The 17,430-nt window shown below is 39.1% G+C and overlaps 1 protein-coding gene across 2 annotated transcripts in view; it reads left to right on the top strand.

Annotated features, from left to right (window-relative positions):
• The first annotated feature begins 475 nt into the window (after positions 1-475).
• adgrd1 (adhesion G protein-coupled receptor D1) overlaps positions 476-17,430 on the top strand; it is a 34,573-nt gene continuing 17,618 nt past the window's right edge. The window contains exons 1-14 of one of the 2 annotated variants that reach the window (XM_061037643.1): positions 476-917; positions 1,018-1,054; positions 1,359-1,475; positions 2,579-2,677; positions 3,108-3,230; positions 3,327-3,503; positions 5,249-5,506; positions 6,659-6,726; positions 8,018-8,167; positions 8,294-8,344; positions 10,064-10,187; positions 10,519-10,626; positions 11,870-11,945; positions 12,775-12,916. In XM_061037643.1, coding sequence (XP_060893626.1) covers positions 834-917; positions 1,018-1,054; positions 1,359-1,475; positions 2,579-2,677; positions 3,108-3,230; positions 3,327-3,503; positions 5,249-5,506; positions 6,659-6,726; positions 8,018-8,167; positions 8,294-8,344; positions 10,064-10,187; positions 10,519-10,626; positions 11,870-11,945; positions 12,775-12,916 — 1,614 coding nt within the window. In that variant the 5' untranslated portion in view covers positions 476-833. The remainder of the gene's footprint in view (positions 918-1,017; positions 1,055-1,358; positions 1,476-2,578; positions 2,678-3,107; positions 3,231-3,326; positions 3,504-5,248; positions 5,507-6,658; positions 6,727-8,017; positions 8,168-8,293; positions 8,345-10,063; positions 10,188-10,518; positions 10,627-11,869; positions 11,946-12,774; positions 12,917-17,430) is intronic. The other variant, XM_061037644.1, reaches the window with a different exon arrangement.

The following is a 17,430-nucleotide window of genomic DNA, read 5'->3' as shown; positions in this document are numbered from 1 at the left end:
ACAAACACAAAAAAAGACGAGTGACTCACATCTCAATTCATGACGTGTGATATTTCTTCATTTGCGCAGTGAGGTAGACTAAGTTGTTTTTTTAAAATAAATGTTTAAATATTTGAGTTAAATTAAACCCACTAAAATCTACCAAGTCAAGCATAAAAAGTTATAATTTGTAAATTCTGTGTCTGTGTACTTGTCGCTGGACCAACTCATCCTCAGCAGCATCCCTTTCAGTTTTTGGTTCAACCGGGTGTTGTCCCCTAGTAGAACGATTGATCATATCACATTTTCTGGATGTATATTTTTGTTCAAAAAACAATACTTGGATCGCACCGTGCAGATCCTGATCTAATTAATTCCACGCGCAATCTCCAATTACGCACAAACAATGCCATTTACGCACAGCTGTAACGCCCCTCTTTAGAAGATCCAGAAAATGACATCACGTTTTGCAATTCCCACGTTCAGTCCAACAAACCAGTCCGCCTCCACGTAGCTCCTCTACTCTCATCGCAGTTTCCAGATGCATGCAGAGGAACTCAGAGACACAAGTTGACCGTAGGAACACAGATCACGGATTACAGTTTTCTGAGTGGACGTGAATTTTGAGTTTTCAGATTTGTATTTTATAAAGGCAATAAGGCAACCTTCTTTAGTTTTTATTTTGTTTCATGCCAAAGGAATACATTTTTTACAATTATTTTTGTTCCAATATTTTTATTTTTATTGATCATTTTCTCTAAAGTTGGACACATGGACTGATCAGGAGTGTGCAAGTGCTGAAATAATGACTGACTCCTCCTGGCTTGATCTTTATTCCGGGATTTAACAGTTAAATGCTTTCTATGGTTCAGTTTCCAAGAGCTATGGAATTTCCCTTGAAAGTTCACGTTTTAACTGCGTTTATTTCTTGTATTAAGGTAAGATGTCAAACAAAAGATAACTTTCTCCCTTATTACAGTCTGATCAACCTTTGCATAGCATTCTTTAAAAATACATTTGACTTCTTTTTTATTTTAGGTCTTTGCTCAGGTGGTTCAGGCTGGGAAGCATCCAGGTAGTTTGTGTGCTGCTTTTACACTACTAGTAGCAATCTGAAATAAGATTACATTGTACAGCTATTGGAGCAGTTAACCATCTGCTAACTTTTAAATCAGGGGATGTTATCAGATCATTTTCTCTTTTCATTGTCCGGTACAGTCTTAATAGCTTTTACAAGTATTAGTTTCATTATTATCACTCTTTTAATCCCCCTAAAAATCCCAAATGTATTGCTGGAAAATACTTGTAGTGTTCTTGACTGAGCCTGATTGGGGGAAAACCCTTCTGGATGCTTGTTTACCCATGAACTCTCGCTGCAGGCCTGCAGGTGTTAGCCACAGCCTCACATTACTGGCCTCTTGATGCTGTGGACGGGATCCATGAACTGTGGGACCAGATTGGAAACAGACCAGGTTATGTTAACGGCAGTAACATAAGTATGTGCACACATTAAGTATTCTGCATTAGCTCACAGGAATGCACCAACTTAATACCTTCGTCTGATTGTTCTCTGCATGATCTCAAGCTGTTTCTCAGCACCATCAAACGTTCCTCATGCTTTTTTTTTTAAATGTGTTGAGGTGTTCAAAGCTTTGTGAGATGCAAAACAGAACATTCAGTATGTGAGAGAACTGCAATATTTTAGATTTCTATAATGCAGAGGTAATGTTCTGATAGCCTACATTTTTTACTCCTTACATTCCCTATCGGCCAGTGCTGAGTAACTCTCAGCATCATATGATTGCTTTTATTGTTTTCTGGCCTGTTTCAAGTTGCACAGAAAGAATGCTTACCTTAAAAAAAACAAGCAGCAGCTAACTTGAAACATTTTGTATTTTGTAGATTCAACAGTTTTAATTATCTTGACTTCAAATACATAAGAAAAACATTCATAGGCTATATCATGTGATGGAAAAACATTGGTTTGATGACATTTTGTTAAGCTTAGTCTAAAGTTGAACTCAAAATTAGAGCTCTAGTACCACATAGTGTTTGTTTGCTTACGTCACCTGATATTTTGTCTAAAATGTACTCTTGTCTTGCTGCTCCAAAAGCAATAGATACCAGTTATTTTTTGGAGGAGGCTAATATATTGTGTTGTACTTTTGGTGCCTTGATTTGCATAGTAGCCAGTGCTTTATGCATTTTAGCATAAATCCCATTCATCTGTATTCATGCTACTCGAGAAAATTTAAGGGCTTGATCATTAAACTGCAAGTACATTTCAATTTGCTAAGAAAACATTGAGTTTACAGACGTTGTTATTAATAAACTGGTTATTGTAATTTAAAACATGGTTAAATTGAAGAGGGATCAGGTATAGACTTGAAGATGATGTGTGGAGTCACTCTGACCTTAGGGAAATCCTCGCGTTAAGAGGAAAAAAAGCTGAACCTCTGAGCGCTGCCATTGTGCACCCGGCATCACTCTGTCTCATACCTGCGCACCACGTCCCTCCTGTTGTCTCCTTTCACCTGTGTCCTCTGTTATGTGTCTGTTTAGGTGTGAATCACTGTTTTTCTCCGCTGTCTTTGTCCAGCTCTCAGAATCCACAACCACACTGTGCTCCCTTCCTCCCATAACTCTTCTTATGTGTATACCAATGACTCTGCCTACACTAACATTTCTGCGACAGTAGGTGAGGATCACTTTCTGCTCTCTGAAATTCATCAGTGCATCACCCATTGCTCTCCGTTGTCCATTGCACACTTCTCAATCTGCTCATTCTTTTGTCCATGTTGCACAAGTTAAGACATTCTCTGCCTTTTAATAATTTGTTCATTAGTGAATACCAGGAATGATAAACATCAGACTTAATTCAATTGTTTAAAAGCCTTGTGTTATTTATTTTACAAGACACTAGACAAGTTGTAAAAGCCTTATGCTCATTAGTTACAAAGACAATTTGTGATTAATTGACTGTGAAGGGACTTTGCACAATTTGATTTATTACGTACACAGAGAACTTGATATTTTATACGTTTTGGCACCTGAGTGGACTTCTTGGCAAACAATCTCTGCTCATTATTTTAATTGGAATCATGACAATGATTTGTGGTTTTCTGCAGATATTGTTGAAGGAATGGTCAACAAGGGCATCTTTCTGAATGGAGATAACGGTGGTACCTTTCTCCACTTTGGAAGCTACCAGAACTCTTGCATTAGTGACCCCACTTTGTGTGGTCCTGAGGGTAAGTGCGCGGCCGTTTTAGCTTAACATAAATTGGAAAGAGATCTTTCAGTGTCTTGTCTTGGTGGATACAAGGGGATTTTTCCTCATTCTCCAGGGATTACCTTCTCCTTTTTTTGGAAAAACCACGAGCAAGAGTCTCGTTTTGCTGTGGCCTCTGGAGGGAAAGTTATCTCCAATGGTTTCTCAGTCTACACCAATCCCTTTGGAGGATATGTGGAGTTTTACACTCGAGGAAACCACCACAGATGGAAGGCCAACATCAGAGTTCCAGGTATTGTGAATGAATTTGCCTTTATATTTCAGAATGTTGGTTTAGTTTCCTATAATGAGGAATGTACTTTCTCCCTGGAAATGTGTATTTTTTTGTTATACTTAAGTTGTGAGTTATGTAGTCATGGTTTTGTTAAATGAAATCAGATGTAGGTGCAGAGAGTTGATTTGGCAAGTCAGGGATAAAGTTCATCAAATCATTTGCTGTTTCAGAAAACATACAATTATCACGGACATGTAATGCTACGCAGCCATTTCCCTCTTAAAAAACAATAATGTTTTGTGAAGACTAAATGTCAAGTTTACATGAAATTTGAAACTTGATACAAGTCAGACTGTGACTAATATTTTCTATTCGCCTCTGAGAATGAAAACTGTAACAAAATGAGATTAAAAGATTTTGTAAACTGTTTTGACAAAATGGGGAAAAAACAAATGAGGCTTACCGTTATGTGAAACTGTTACAGATCCGTATTTTGTTCTCAAATGACTTTTGTCATCTGTGTCTTTGCTGCACTAAGTGAGGGTTGTGTTCAAGGGCCGGCATAACTCAATTTGCATTGGAGTGTTCAGTCACAGAGGATCAAATGTGATCTGGTTTTCATAAAGAGTGAAGTTTCAGGACAATTTTCTCTCTGCTGCAAGTGTGAGAAAAAGCTCACAGCATGAAGGAGTAAACCCTGAGGTGCCTTATGATAAAAAATACATTTTAATAGAAGGCCAGAAATATTACATTCTACATAAAGAAATCTCTATAAAATGAGGTAGGCTACAGGGGAGTTTCTGTCTTGATGGGTTTGGTCTTTGGCACAGATGGGTTATATTCTAAACACAAAAGAGAGGTGCTCTGGTTGTTTTGACATGTTTTCAGACAGTGGATGTTTACTCTTTTGGGACTGCTATTTTTGTCAATTTTCTTGGGAGAAACAAGAGAGAGCAAGATCCTGGTCATATAAAACTGACAGGATAAAAGCAGGCAGAAGAAGGTCAGATAGTCTTGACTTCTCATGGGAAGTGAAAATTTGCACGTAAGGTAAAAAGAAAAAGTCCAGGACAACTTTAATGCCAACATTAACAAGGAGATTGATACTTACTTTGGTGGCACCTTCACTTTTTTATCAAACACATTAGGTAAGAAATTCAAATGGTCCAGCACATTATTGGAAAAAAAGGAATATACCATTCCTATTAGCATCAGCTTTTCAGCTTTGTGTTTAGGCTTATTTAAGAAACGTGAGTATGCTAATTTGCTGAACTTAGACGGTAAACAATGTTTCTGCTAACTGTTAGCATGTTCATGCATGGTAGTAGGCTAATGTTTACCTTAAAGCTAGATGTAAATGTTAAGGCTTAAAGCTATGGATATATATAGAGCGACTAGTGTTTTAGCTCGCATGCTATCACAGCAAATTAGCATTAGCAAATATTTCTTGGTTCAAGCCAGGATAAATGTGATGTTATAACACTTTTCTTTAAGATAAATGACAGTAAACTGAATATAACTGGACAAAACTTTCTATTTGAGAATTTCTAGTGTAAATATGTCTGTAAAAAAAATGGACAAGTAGTTGCTGATTCAGAAAAGCATTAACATTGATTGATTTAGAAAAAATCTTGGTTTTTGAATCTTCAAGTTTGAATTAATATCACATTTATCTACCTGTATTTATTCTATTCAGTTCAGTGCTAAACTTTGTAAATATATATTACTGGTATATTTTTGACTGTGTCTGTTTCCTCTTTTAGGGCCTTACTGGACCCATATTCTTTTTACCTGGACAAAAAACGCTGGTCTGATGGTCTACATCAATGGGACTTTCACCACGAGTGACACAGATGGAAGTGTGTCAGAGAACTATGGTGACCCTTACCCTGACCTGGTCATAGGAACAGGAAACGACAGAGCATACGGTCACTATGTCACAGGAGCTTTCGATGAGTTTGTCATCTGGGAAAGGGCTCTTTCACCTCATGACATCTTACTCTACTACAGTGCAGCCATGGGTAAGACATCACGCTCTACTGGAAAGTATTTCCTCTCATTTCTGGACATCTATTTCAATGCTTCCTTCCTATTGACTGCTCTGAAGAAAGAAGGATTAAAAAGCCATTTCCTTCCGTGTCCTCATTCGATTCCTTCCACAGCATTTAAGCCGAATGGAAAGATACTAAACCGTACAAATATACTCCAGCTCCCTGTCAGAAAGGCTATTGTACAAAACATTTTCATGACCTTCCACCATAAAAGTAGCACGTCTCACATAGTTCTGCCTTATAAGTATTTATAACAGTGCAGAGGCATTTTAGAGGCTGCACGGGGAATCATTTTGATTTACTTTGACAGGTTTTAACACGCTAAGACAAAATACTCACACTTTTATTCTCTTGCTGTTTACCTCATTTGGACTTTAGAGCACCCTAAATGGAGGATAACATACTGACATTTATGAGACATGTTTTGTGAAAATTCATATAATGAAGCTTTATTGCCACCCTGAGTAATGTTCAAAGCTTGTTATAATGTAAATTGTTTAGCGAGTATATAATAATCACTGATTAGTGAGTGACAAGATGCCAAAAGTATATAAACTACGCTCTGCTAGCTTCAGCTGGTCACAATATATGAAACAAAGAGTTCATATTTGTTCAGTTCTTCACACCATTACTGTTGAGGTTACAGGTTAAACATGTTAACTTCTTCAGAGCACACATGTCAAATGTTGCATCGCACCAAAGAAGAGTAAGAAAGGTTAATGTATGTCCATATACAAAGCTTTTCTAGTAGCTACTGTAGCTTATGCTGTTTAAGTAAAATACAGCAAAGACATAAAATGTATCCTAATCTTGAACAGAAGCTAGCTGTTCTACAGTATGGAGCTTATTACCCAGTTTTGTACAGGTTGTAATCTATCTGGTTTCATGACTTGGCCCTGTGCAGAGGCCTCATAAAAAAGTCAGCTGTATGGTGATAAATCCCAGCTACATCACGGCAGCCGAGCCTGGTCAAGTTCAACAAAGGACCTAATAACAAAATCATAAAGATGCTTCATAAACAGCAAGCATGGGATATCCAAACAAGAAAGTGTCACACAATGTATGTCATCAGTGATGTGCCTAACCTAACTCTAATAAAGTCCTCTGTAATTAATGTTCTAGGTCAGGCCATGGTATCTGCCACAACACCCAGAGTCTCCAAAGAGGTCACTTCAACTACACCAGCATCTGTAAGTCTGTCTTCTCTGACTCTGAAAGGTTTGCTCATTTAGAAATACAGATGAGATATCTAAACAGTGGTGACAAAGAGCACACCTTCTTTACTCATGTATCAGTATAGATATTTCTGAAAAAAGACAAAAGAAGAAGAACTTCTTCACTGAAGTAGAAGTGAATAAGTACAGGCTCTTAACGGTAAGAAAAGTTAAAGACACCCCCTGAAAGAGATTTTCTCTGCAAAGCTAACTAAAGCTTAAGTTATACATGTGGGGTTGTTAAACCAAAATCACCAAGACTTTTTGCCAAATTTAAAAAAACAATAAACAGAAGATAATGAAAATATATTTTGCTCCAATATGGGAAAGTATCTTTTATGCAGATGACGTTTCTCTCTTGTCTGTTTTTGCTACATTTGTAGTGCATATTACACAAAATCGAATACACAAAGACACATTCTTCCTTCATGACACTGTGTGGGCAAGACACATTCTTCCTTCATGTCTTTGTCCCATCCATTCATTTGAAATTGATCTTGATGTTGGGAAATTTAGCAAAATAACATGAGTAACAAGCCTGTTTTTTAAAGTTGAGACCCGCTGTGAGGGGCATATGTGAACAGCCAGGTCAGGAGAATATTTTAGAAGCAGTCCTCCTGAAATGATCTAGATATTTTCAGGAGTGCATGTGTAAACAAATGGCTAAAGACAGCCTGAACAGCTCTACGTGTAGTAGAGAGTAATAGTCTGTGATAGCACCACAACTTTAGGAGGTAGTCATATTTGTATCAATTGTAAGGGGTTAAAGTTAAAAAAGAGGTGAGAAAATAAATAATCAAGTAAAGCACAGATACCTGAACACTAACTTAGTACAATGAAGTATTTGTTAGTGGTTATTTCCAACCTCTGTACCTACATTTCTATTTCTTAACGTGTAAATCATCCAGGTACTCTTTAAAAATTAGATGTTAAAATGAAAAATATATGAGATAAGATAAGATATACTTTATTGCCCCAAAGGGAAATTTGTTTTGGAAAAAGGTAAGACACATTTGCATAGATTTAAGATACAATAGCTAGAAAACATGGATTTTGGGGGCACATGTGAATAGAGTCATTCTGATTATTAAAGGACTTTGGAGGTGGACAACGGATACATAAAGAGAGTGAAGGAAAGAAGAGACAGCTGTTTCACACCACACAGAATGACTCCTTCAGAGTAGTCCCCAAACTCAGCATTGGTCAGCATCAGTCACTAACATCCTGTGTGTGCTGGAACTCACTGCCTGATGTGTTTTCTCCCCAGAGAGCGACTGAAGTGAGCCCCCCTGTCGACAGCAGTCAGCAGGTGGAGGGTCAAAGCTCTCAGGAGTCACAGGCCATGCCAGGGCTGTGCTTCCCGAAGGGGATGCCAAATAGGACCATTCCTCACAACACTGCCAACAACCTCACACAGGTCTTGGAGCACACACACATATAACACTTGAAACAGAACTGTTCACAGACACACACAAACACAATGCCCACCCATGTGTATATGTATGATGCAACAGTTCCTAGATGTCTGTTTTCTTCCACTCAGGCTTTTCTCAAAAGTGTGGAAGAAGTGCTCTCCTCTCCAGTGGTGCCAGAGGTAAATGAGTTCACACTGTTGTGCAATGTTCAAACTCTACCTAATGCAACGTATGCAATTTGGTGAATCCTTTAATCCAAGGCATTTAATAGATTTCTGCATATGAGATTTTAATGCTGCATATTTCGAACAAGTGATGCCAACAACAATATGAAGACTGGGCAGCGGACCCACTCTGGATTACAGTATGTGGTCAAGTAAGGTGGTGAAAATAGTTTGATACCAGTAATGTAAGCTTGACTATAGAGTACACACACTAGAGTTACATTTTTGAAGGTAAACTCGTAGCTTCCTGTACTCTACACTCATCCCAGTCCAATCTCCGGGCGCCTATATACAAACACATTGTTGCCAGAAGAAAAGCAAGAGCAAGTTTTCTCAGTGAGTGTGTGGTTTCAGTACATTGAGTGCTCAGAACAAGCCTGCTTGTTTTTGTAGGAACAAGCTGAAACAGATGTGCTTGTATGAGAACGCAGAACTGGGATGGATTTAGTGTCAGTAAATCCCCTTTTCGATGATCTTTCTGATCCGATTTGTGCTGAGTGTCAAAAAGCGTCACTTTTCAAACTTCAGCCGCTAATTGGACTTTTGCATATATCTCGTACATTTCAGGATGCAGATGGCTGTGCAGTATATATTATTATTATTCATTTTTGGAAATGTTAAAACGAGACAATGTCACTCGTACGAGGACATATAATTCATTCTTCTTCTACAGATAATGAAAAGTTCAAGTCACATGAAACTAATGGCTCAGTTAGATACATTTAGTAGTTTTGTTGCTACAGCACTATTTAGTCAGTTGATTATTAACACAGAGTGCAATTAGGTCTTGACCACACCTGAGGGGAAAATAACTCATGGCGTCCCATTGACTTTGTACATGAAGGTGCCATGATTATGTTTTTTGAAGCATCCAAACTAAAAAGATGGATCCTTTCAAAAGGCAACTGTTGAGGTTGAAGCTTAACTATTAAAGACATGCTTGTATTTTCTGTTAGATCATATAATGATCTCTTCAGACGATTAAACCAGATGGTACATATCTGTCAAAGTCTCTTATTTCCAACCATCCCCTTTCATTCACTCAAAGAAAAGCAAGAGAAAGCACACTGAGACGGACCGACAACACTTAGTTTAAAATATATATGTATTATCATTTGACAATGGTGGCAATTGAATTGCTAAAGAAATCCTTAGATATTGTGATTGCTTGTGTTTTGATTATAGAGATTTTTTGTTGTTGTATATCAGCTCTTGGTAACAAATTGTGGCACCAATTGTTATGCCGTCCCGTTGGTCTTGTTTACAGAGCTGGGACAGTAGGTCCTATCTATAAACTATAGCTAGCTAATGCTAAAGGAATTTTACATAAATATGTAAATTCACTGATTTTATGACACCTCTCTACTCAAACTACTGTGACATAGTTAGCTTAGCAGATAAACACTGTGAAGAACTCTAGCTTTATGTATTATACATTACCGTTGTAGTTGTTTTTGTAACTCTAGGGGAGTTACTGTTTTGAAAAAGTTGCATCATTTTCTTGAAATGGAAACTGGAATGCACAGTGTCTATTTGAAGTTTGTGAAGCCTTGGTTTAAAAATCGAATTTTAAAATAGTTAATAAGACGTGACACCATCCTTTTAGGTTAGCATGAGGCAGCACTGGACTTTGAAAAGCAGCAACAATGAATTGTTTTTTTAACTTTCATGTAGCAGTCCATCCCTGTGGTCAGCGGTCTGATTGAAACTGTGGACAGAGTGATGGAACATATGGTGACTAACCTGGAGCCCACCCCGAACTCTCTCATCTCCCTTGGTGGAACATCTTTTGTTGCAGGTCAGTACTCTCTCCGCTCTCCATAAAGTGACTCACTGTTTTTAGTTTATGTGGACTCACTTAGAGGGTAGAAATACATGCTTATGTCATACGTTTTCACAGGCAGAGGATACATGCAGGTCAGATAAACAGAAAACAACCCCTTCAAGTTTGGTGTGGGTCATTTTGCATAATATTTAGTTTTACCCTAAGTTTGCTTGTGTTTTTCTCCCTATAGGGTGGCTTCAACCACCTTCGTCCACCCCTGATAAAAAACACATTTCCTGTTGCTTGTTCTTCATGCTATGAGTTCTAAACATTTCTTGCTTTTTCTAACTTCTGACCCCCACAGATTACTCTCTGATGAAATTCCCACAGAACTACAACCTTCCACATTACCGCTTCCCTGAACTGGGAAAGAGCTACATCTCCGTACCTGGAGAAGCTTTCACCATGCAGTGTAAGTGCAAATAGTGCAAACTGAAGTGACATGTAGCGATGAACAAATTGGATTCACTGTATAAAATGTAATGGACTCTCTAAGTTGAGTGTGAAAATACTGCACATTAGTCCTGCTCTGATTCTGCCAAGACAAAATCGTCCAGCTGGGAGTCTCTTGTTATTGGCCCCTTAATTTATTATACTCAGATTTAAGACTACTAACATAGCATACAGTGCAGGACAAGAGTGCCATGAGAGCTTTTGTTTAACGGTGCACCGTAGAAATCCAGCTATGACTTTAATGTTGGCAGTTACCCTTTTATCCAAAACCAGAGAGAGAGAGCACTTTCTCTCCACTTTCCTCTGTCGTTAAAAGGAATGGACTCGCATAGCGGAGTGAGGGAGGGCAGTGATTACTTTGGTCATTAAAACTCTCTTTGTTTGACTTTATGTTCAGGTCAGATCCCCCTGGCAGCTAAATATACAGTGTTGCCTTAAAATTAGTTGAATAAACCATTTTAATAATCCATTATAAGGCTTTTAAGAGGAATCAAATACATGAAATTGCTTGACACATTTGAGCCAGAAGCAAATTAAGGCATAGCTCAGTATACCTGGATGTATGAAACACTCCAAGGAAAGTTTTTTTATGTACTAATCAAGGAGGGAGCAAGCTGCATTGGGACTTTTATTCCTTATTTTCTCTCTTCCTAAGGAGAGTTGTACAAGCAAGCCGGCCACCTTGAGCTCCCCTGTGGGACTTGCAGAAGGTCTTAATGTTGAAATTATATTTTGGAAGGTTCAAATCTCCCCTGCAGCAAACGCACCGCACATTTGTTTGACATCAGCAAGCTTTTTGTTGTCACAGTCAGCGGGGCTCGGGTAGAGGCCCTTTGAAAGGAGGAACAGGACCATTAAGGATTTCCTCCAATTTCACTGTTTATCTTGCAGTATTGAGGTGGGACCTAGCTGGATGATAGGTCAGATTAGGGGAGGGGGAGCAGACCTCCTGCTCTCCCGGTGAAGTCATCTAGAGGTTTCATAAGATTTCCCAACATCCATGTGGTCTGCAGCCTTCTCCCTTTCACCCTTGTGCGAGCATACTGCCGTCCTATTAGCCTGCCGGTGTCAGAGTGCGGCGGCAGGACGGCGTTAATTAACTTCTCTTCTTTGTGAGCATTTTAACAGGACTGCTTTACATTCCCAGCCTGCTGCCCATGTCGGTCATGTTCAAACATTGTGTGTTGTCTTCTTTTTCTCAGCTCAAACCACCATCGTTGGCCTTTTCTACCACAACATGCACAGCTACTACAAAGAGATCAGCCCTGCTAGGACCAGGTAAGAAGACGAGACAACACAAGAAGAAAAGTGACCTTGACATTTTTGGTAATCCAGTCCAAGGCAATCACACTATTTTTGTTTATTTCACAAGTTTTTTTCTGAGGGAATAGATTCTAAACATCCTTCAAACAAAAAAAAGGAATAAACAGTCTTCTCGCTCTGAACTTCCTGTGTGGTGAACCAGGTCCTCTGGCGCTGAGGCGCCCCTGCTTCCTGCGCCTCAGAACAGTCGATGCCTGGAGCCAAAGCCTTATCTGTCCTCTGGCCTATCTCTCATCTCACCACTCAGCCTCCACTGACTGATACACCCTGCTATTAGCCCTAGATGCCCCCCCTCCTCATTTATTGTCTAATCATGGACCAGCTTGTTCCACTTCTGCTGCATTGTTTATTTTCACTAAACATGATATAACAGCCATTAAGCAACCTTCCTCTTTGACTCCTAGAAGTTAGAGTACATTATGTTTATTATGTGGAGATGTTTGTGACTGCATGTTTTTATTGAGGCTGCCCAACCTCTATCTTCTATCCTCTTGTTCCCTGTTTCATTAAGGAGAGGTGGCACTTGTATGACTCCAATGTCACATATAAGTTTATCTTGAAAAAGTTTTGATGCAACACTGCCTGTTGTCAGTGTGATAGCTTACATAGACGGATGATTAAAGTCACACATGAATGCCACCTCTCTATGCCCATGTGTAACACTTATGTGTTGATTTGTTGCCACATTACAGTGTTTGCTTTCTGGTTTATTTGACCTCTTTTCTCGCCTTACTTTTATTATATTCTCTGTGTCCGTTTCCTTCCTCTTCTCTCTATCCTGCAGGATAAATGAAGCAGCTGATTTCAAGGATCACAAAATCCAAGTAGCAAGTTTTCTAATCTCTCTGAAAGTGGAGCCTTCACCGGCCCTGTCAGTCAACCTCTCTGGAGCTCCACTCATCAAGATTGTCCTCACCCACGTCCTGGTAAGTGTCAGCCCATACAGTGTCCCAGTGTCTTCTAATCCCAATCGTTCTCCACTTTCTATGTGAGTCAGCCATGCTTGGAAAAGGAACTTCATTTCCAGTTTTTGGGTGTGGGACAGCAACCTTATCAGAGGAAAGAGACTAATGTGGTGCCTGTGGCTACAGTAGCTGCCCCCCCCCCCCCCCCCCCCCCCCATATGAAACCTATCAGCTCTATTTTTGGTGCTCTCTTATGTAAGAAGATGAGCATCTGTCACTGGCTGAGGCCTGTGCAGCTGGGCACCCACCAGAAAAAGGAGAGACGCCTGTTTTGGTTTTCATTAGCCCGCCTAAAGTTTTCCTCATGGAGCATGTGGCATCCAGAGAGCAAACTGATTATGGACGTTTGAAATGCAGGCTCAGGGCGCTCTATAAAGGAACAATAACTTTCTTTTATGAACAACATATTTTTCTTTGCTGCTTTATGGAAGATGGTGTGCCAGTTTTCCATGGGAAATGCAGCTGAATCTCCAAATGATTATTAAGTGAAAAATGTGTATCACATTAGCTTGCATCCTTGTAAAGTCATCAATGTGGCAGTTTACTTCACAGCCATGTGGGGGTTTTTAAATATTTTTATTTGAAATATTTGCATTTTCTTGAATCCAAATAAGTGTTGTTAAAAGTTTGTTTGGCTATCATACAAAAGCACTAATGAGGCTGTTAATAAAACTTGTTGAGTAATCCCAAACAATGTATTATAATATTCAAACCCTAAAAGGAATTATTCACCATCTATTGAAGTGAATTACCAGATTTCTTTTTTTGTTAAGAGCACAAATCTAAGCCATGCAGCTTCATGAAACCATGGCAATATTTCTTTGTTTGCCTTCAATTTCCCTGGAGAAATAAATATTTATGCTGCAATAATCTGGCTTCGTTCTTGTGACAGTGTTTGTTTAAGCAGACACCATGGGAGAGGGTTTACAATTGCCTTTGTTCTGGGAGTGCAGGGGATGCTAACCAGCTCGGTTGTGACGCTGTGTTTCTATTTTAGTTTAACTGCCTTTAACTTTGATGTAAGGATAAATCAGGCTTATTACATTCTTTAACCCGAATTCAAAACGAGTAATCTGTTTTTCTTATTATTACGAATACTGATTGGAACGCACCATGCCAGCACACTTCAAGTTGACTCAGCCTGCATAGTTTGGACTTATATTTAGGAGCTGCATAGTAATTTGGCACGCAGTACTTTTGGCTGTGATGGTGTCCAGAAAAAGGGTTGCTTTGCTATAACTGAGCTGCTCCACAGACTTTATGTTGGATTTCATCAAAAAGTGGCTATTTTGGGAGTTTGAACGTCTTGGGCAGCTGGTGGATACTAATCACCTCCCTTGCTTGGAGACAGGGAGGGCGGCTCACACAGTATGTGGCAAACTTTTCCCATCATTGTTTATGTTGCTCTTTACTGTCTGCACAAGTTCAACCACAAAGATGTCCTTCACTGGCACCATTTCAGTTTGCTTAGAGGAAGTGATTTGCAACCGAGCGCAGACAGGCACTGAGTGACTTCATTAAAAGCTAGCGGGAGGCGTGAGTGTGTCTGAGGAAGAAATGTGTCAGCTTCCTCATCTGTCTTTTCATGCTGTCATGGTTACAATAAGTCCTGTGTGCCTAACACTCACCTTCTATCGTGGCTCAGACACTGATGTCATCTATTTTTCCTATCTGACACCTGCCATGATACAAGGAATTGTACAGTTGATTGATGGAAATGATAAAGAACTTTGTGCCATGGCAGGTACCACTCACTGAAGGTCAGAATGCATGTTGTCGGGGGCAGGGTGACCTTGCAGTCTTGATTAATGCCCTCTGAGTACACTGAAACATCCCTGTGAAGTCATGCTATTCCCAGTGGACTCAGGCTAAGCTGAGATGCGGCCATCCCACGTTTTGTGGCACAGTCAGAGCGGGATTGATACCCAGACGAGGTGTTATCAAGGCTGCTGGAGGCCTGCATGCTTTCTCACGCCATAGGACTGTGGTGTTGAGTGGACCCTGGCTCCGTCAGTGAGTTATTACAGCTGTCTGACTCAGGTTCAGTTTGAAAGAGCCTGAATGCAGAAGAAGGGAAGAAAAATAGAGGTTGGGAGGCATTGGGGTCTGTAGTTAAACATTAATACATATATGAAACTGCGACCCTCCCCCCATGTCCTTAACCTCTGCCCACTCATCATACTGATGGTATGAGGTGAGTGAATGGAAAGATTGATTTCAAAAGGGGTGATGATTTATAGGGGTAAAACTAAGATAGTTGAAAAAACAGATTATGACATTAGAGCTTGACTTTACAGGCCTACAAAGCGTTATATGTTAGTTTGGGGGGGTCTAACAGGGTTGTGAAACTGTCCTTAGTACGTGCTTTATTTTGTTTAAGATGATAAATAAACCAAAAGATATTAACTTCAAACTAGTTGTGCAACATTTAATCTTTGCTCATTGGTGGAGCTTCTCTATGATATAACTGGCACCTTTTTTTACATCTGTTTGTTGAAGCTTGCATGCCAGTATGTTAGTTTAGCTAAGCTTCGTTGGAGACATGGGAAGAGCTATCCTGACTCCGTCCAGATAAAACCAAAACTAAAACTTGAATACTCAAAATAGTTTTTGTGTCTAACTCTCATCATTAAAGCTTACAGGAGGATTTCCCACGATATCAAGCTTTTGCTTAAACAACTGAATTTAACGAACAGACACCAGTAATGTTATCGTTACTTCTTCAGCTTAAATATTAACTATCATTCAACTTCTTATGGATGTGTTTTTAACAGCTAATAAGTGAAGCTTAGCTTAAAAACAAGAGAATCCAAATTGTCCAAAACGAAATCTACTGGCATCTATTTCTTCTCAAACTTTTACACCCAAGAAAACAATTTCTTCGCCAGCTGTTACATCTGTTAAACAGTCTTAGCTAAGCTAACTGGTAGCTAGCTTTATTCAACAGACTCATCATTTCTAACTCTCAACTAAAAGGCAAAAAAAAGTATGTTCTCAAATATCCAACTAAATTGAATGACACATTGTTTTCTACAGACACCTCATAAAATCATGATTTCCTTTTGGTCAAAGTTGGAAAATTTTAAGAAAGTTATTTTAGTACAACTACCTATGGATACGGATACCTGTGTGTTACAGCTAGCTGTTAGATGGTTTAGCTATGCTAAAAAACTGTAAACTGTGGAAGAGTAATTTTAACTCAGGTCAAATAAAACGTCCCACTGGGGCCTATAATACTCGCTAATTTAAAAAAAAAACTTCACTTCTCAATCTCAGCCAAAATGGAAATAAGATTATTTTCTGAAACGTTAATGTTTTCACTTTAAACACTTTGATCTTTCTACATGCACTAAAATAAATGATGATCTTCTTAGATAAACATTAAAAAAAGAAAATATGAATACTGTACTGATCAAATTCACTTGAAATTGAATTGAAATGACTCTCCCTTACTCTTCACTTCATGTAATAACCAAGGGGACTTAACCAAAACCGTAGTGACTCACTTTTCTATTGATCTTTGAGGATGTGAAAAAATTGAATGGAGAATGAGTAAGAAATCTGGGGATGAAAGGGAAACTGGTCGGCTTGTTCACAAGACGTCTAGACTTGTTGGAGCTTCCTTTACGTGTAAAATAATGATTAATTGTTCAGCAACTTTGACAATAAACAAGACATTTAACACTTTCACATACCCACACTCTTTATCTTGTAATCATGCCGGCCAGTGCTGGTATCAGTCCTTTCAACCACAATAAGAACCGCTCTGTTTTGCCAGTCTTTTTATAACTCCCAGTACACACCCAGCATAAATCTTGTGGGCAAAATCTCTCCTAAATCCCTCCCAGTCACCCACACCCATCCATACGCCAGCACACATACAAACACCGACTGTATGAGCCAACACACTGATCAATCACAGATGGAGGTCTGGCTTTTGCTATCCCTCTCGTGTCAGAAGAGTTTGGAGTCTCTTTTCGCGGCTCCTCCCAATTTAGCACCCCCTTTTATCAACACACCAGACTCGCCACCACAAGACCATCAGCTTAGCACTCCATGTAGAAACGTGTAGAAATGTTTTGTTTCTGGTTGTGTTTGTAAGAGTCTTTCTATATGGTGCCATTTGAGAGGGTGAAAGAGGTACAACTTTTGAAACAATGGTCCTAAACAATATTAAACCAAGTGGTTGCATTTGTTATTGGCATCCTTAAAATTATGTATTTTGTTTATTTATTTAAAATAGGGACAGTGCACATTAATGAACCTAACCTATGAATGAACCTATGTAAATATACCAGATTATATGTTGGCAAAACTTTAATGGCAAAACTTGAGTTGAGGCGAGGAGAGGCATCTGGATAGAGAGTCCAGTATTGAGGGGAGGACTCTTGCATATTGATGACTTTGTTGAGTTGATGTTACTACAGTTTATAAATAGAGGAAGAAAAAACAATATTCATACAACTGAGGCAACA

This window comes from Labrus mixtus, chromosome 5 (assembly GCF_963584025.1).
Source record: "Labrus mixtus chromosome 5, fLabMix1.1, whole genome shotgun sequence".
Taxonomy (NCBI): domain Eukaryota; kingdom Metazoa; phylum Chordata; class Actinopteri; order Labriformes; family Labridae; genus Labrus; species Labrus mixtus.
This window is presented reverse-complemented; position numbering and strand designations above follow the sequence as displayed.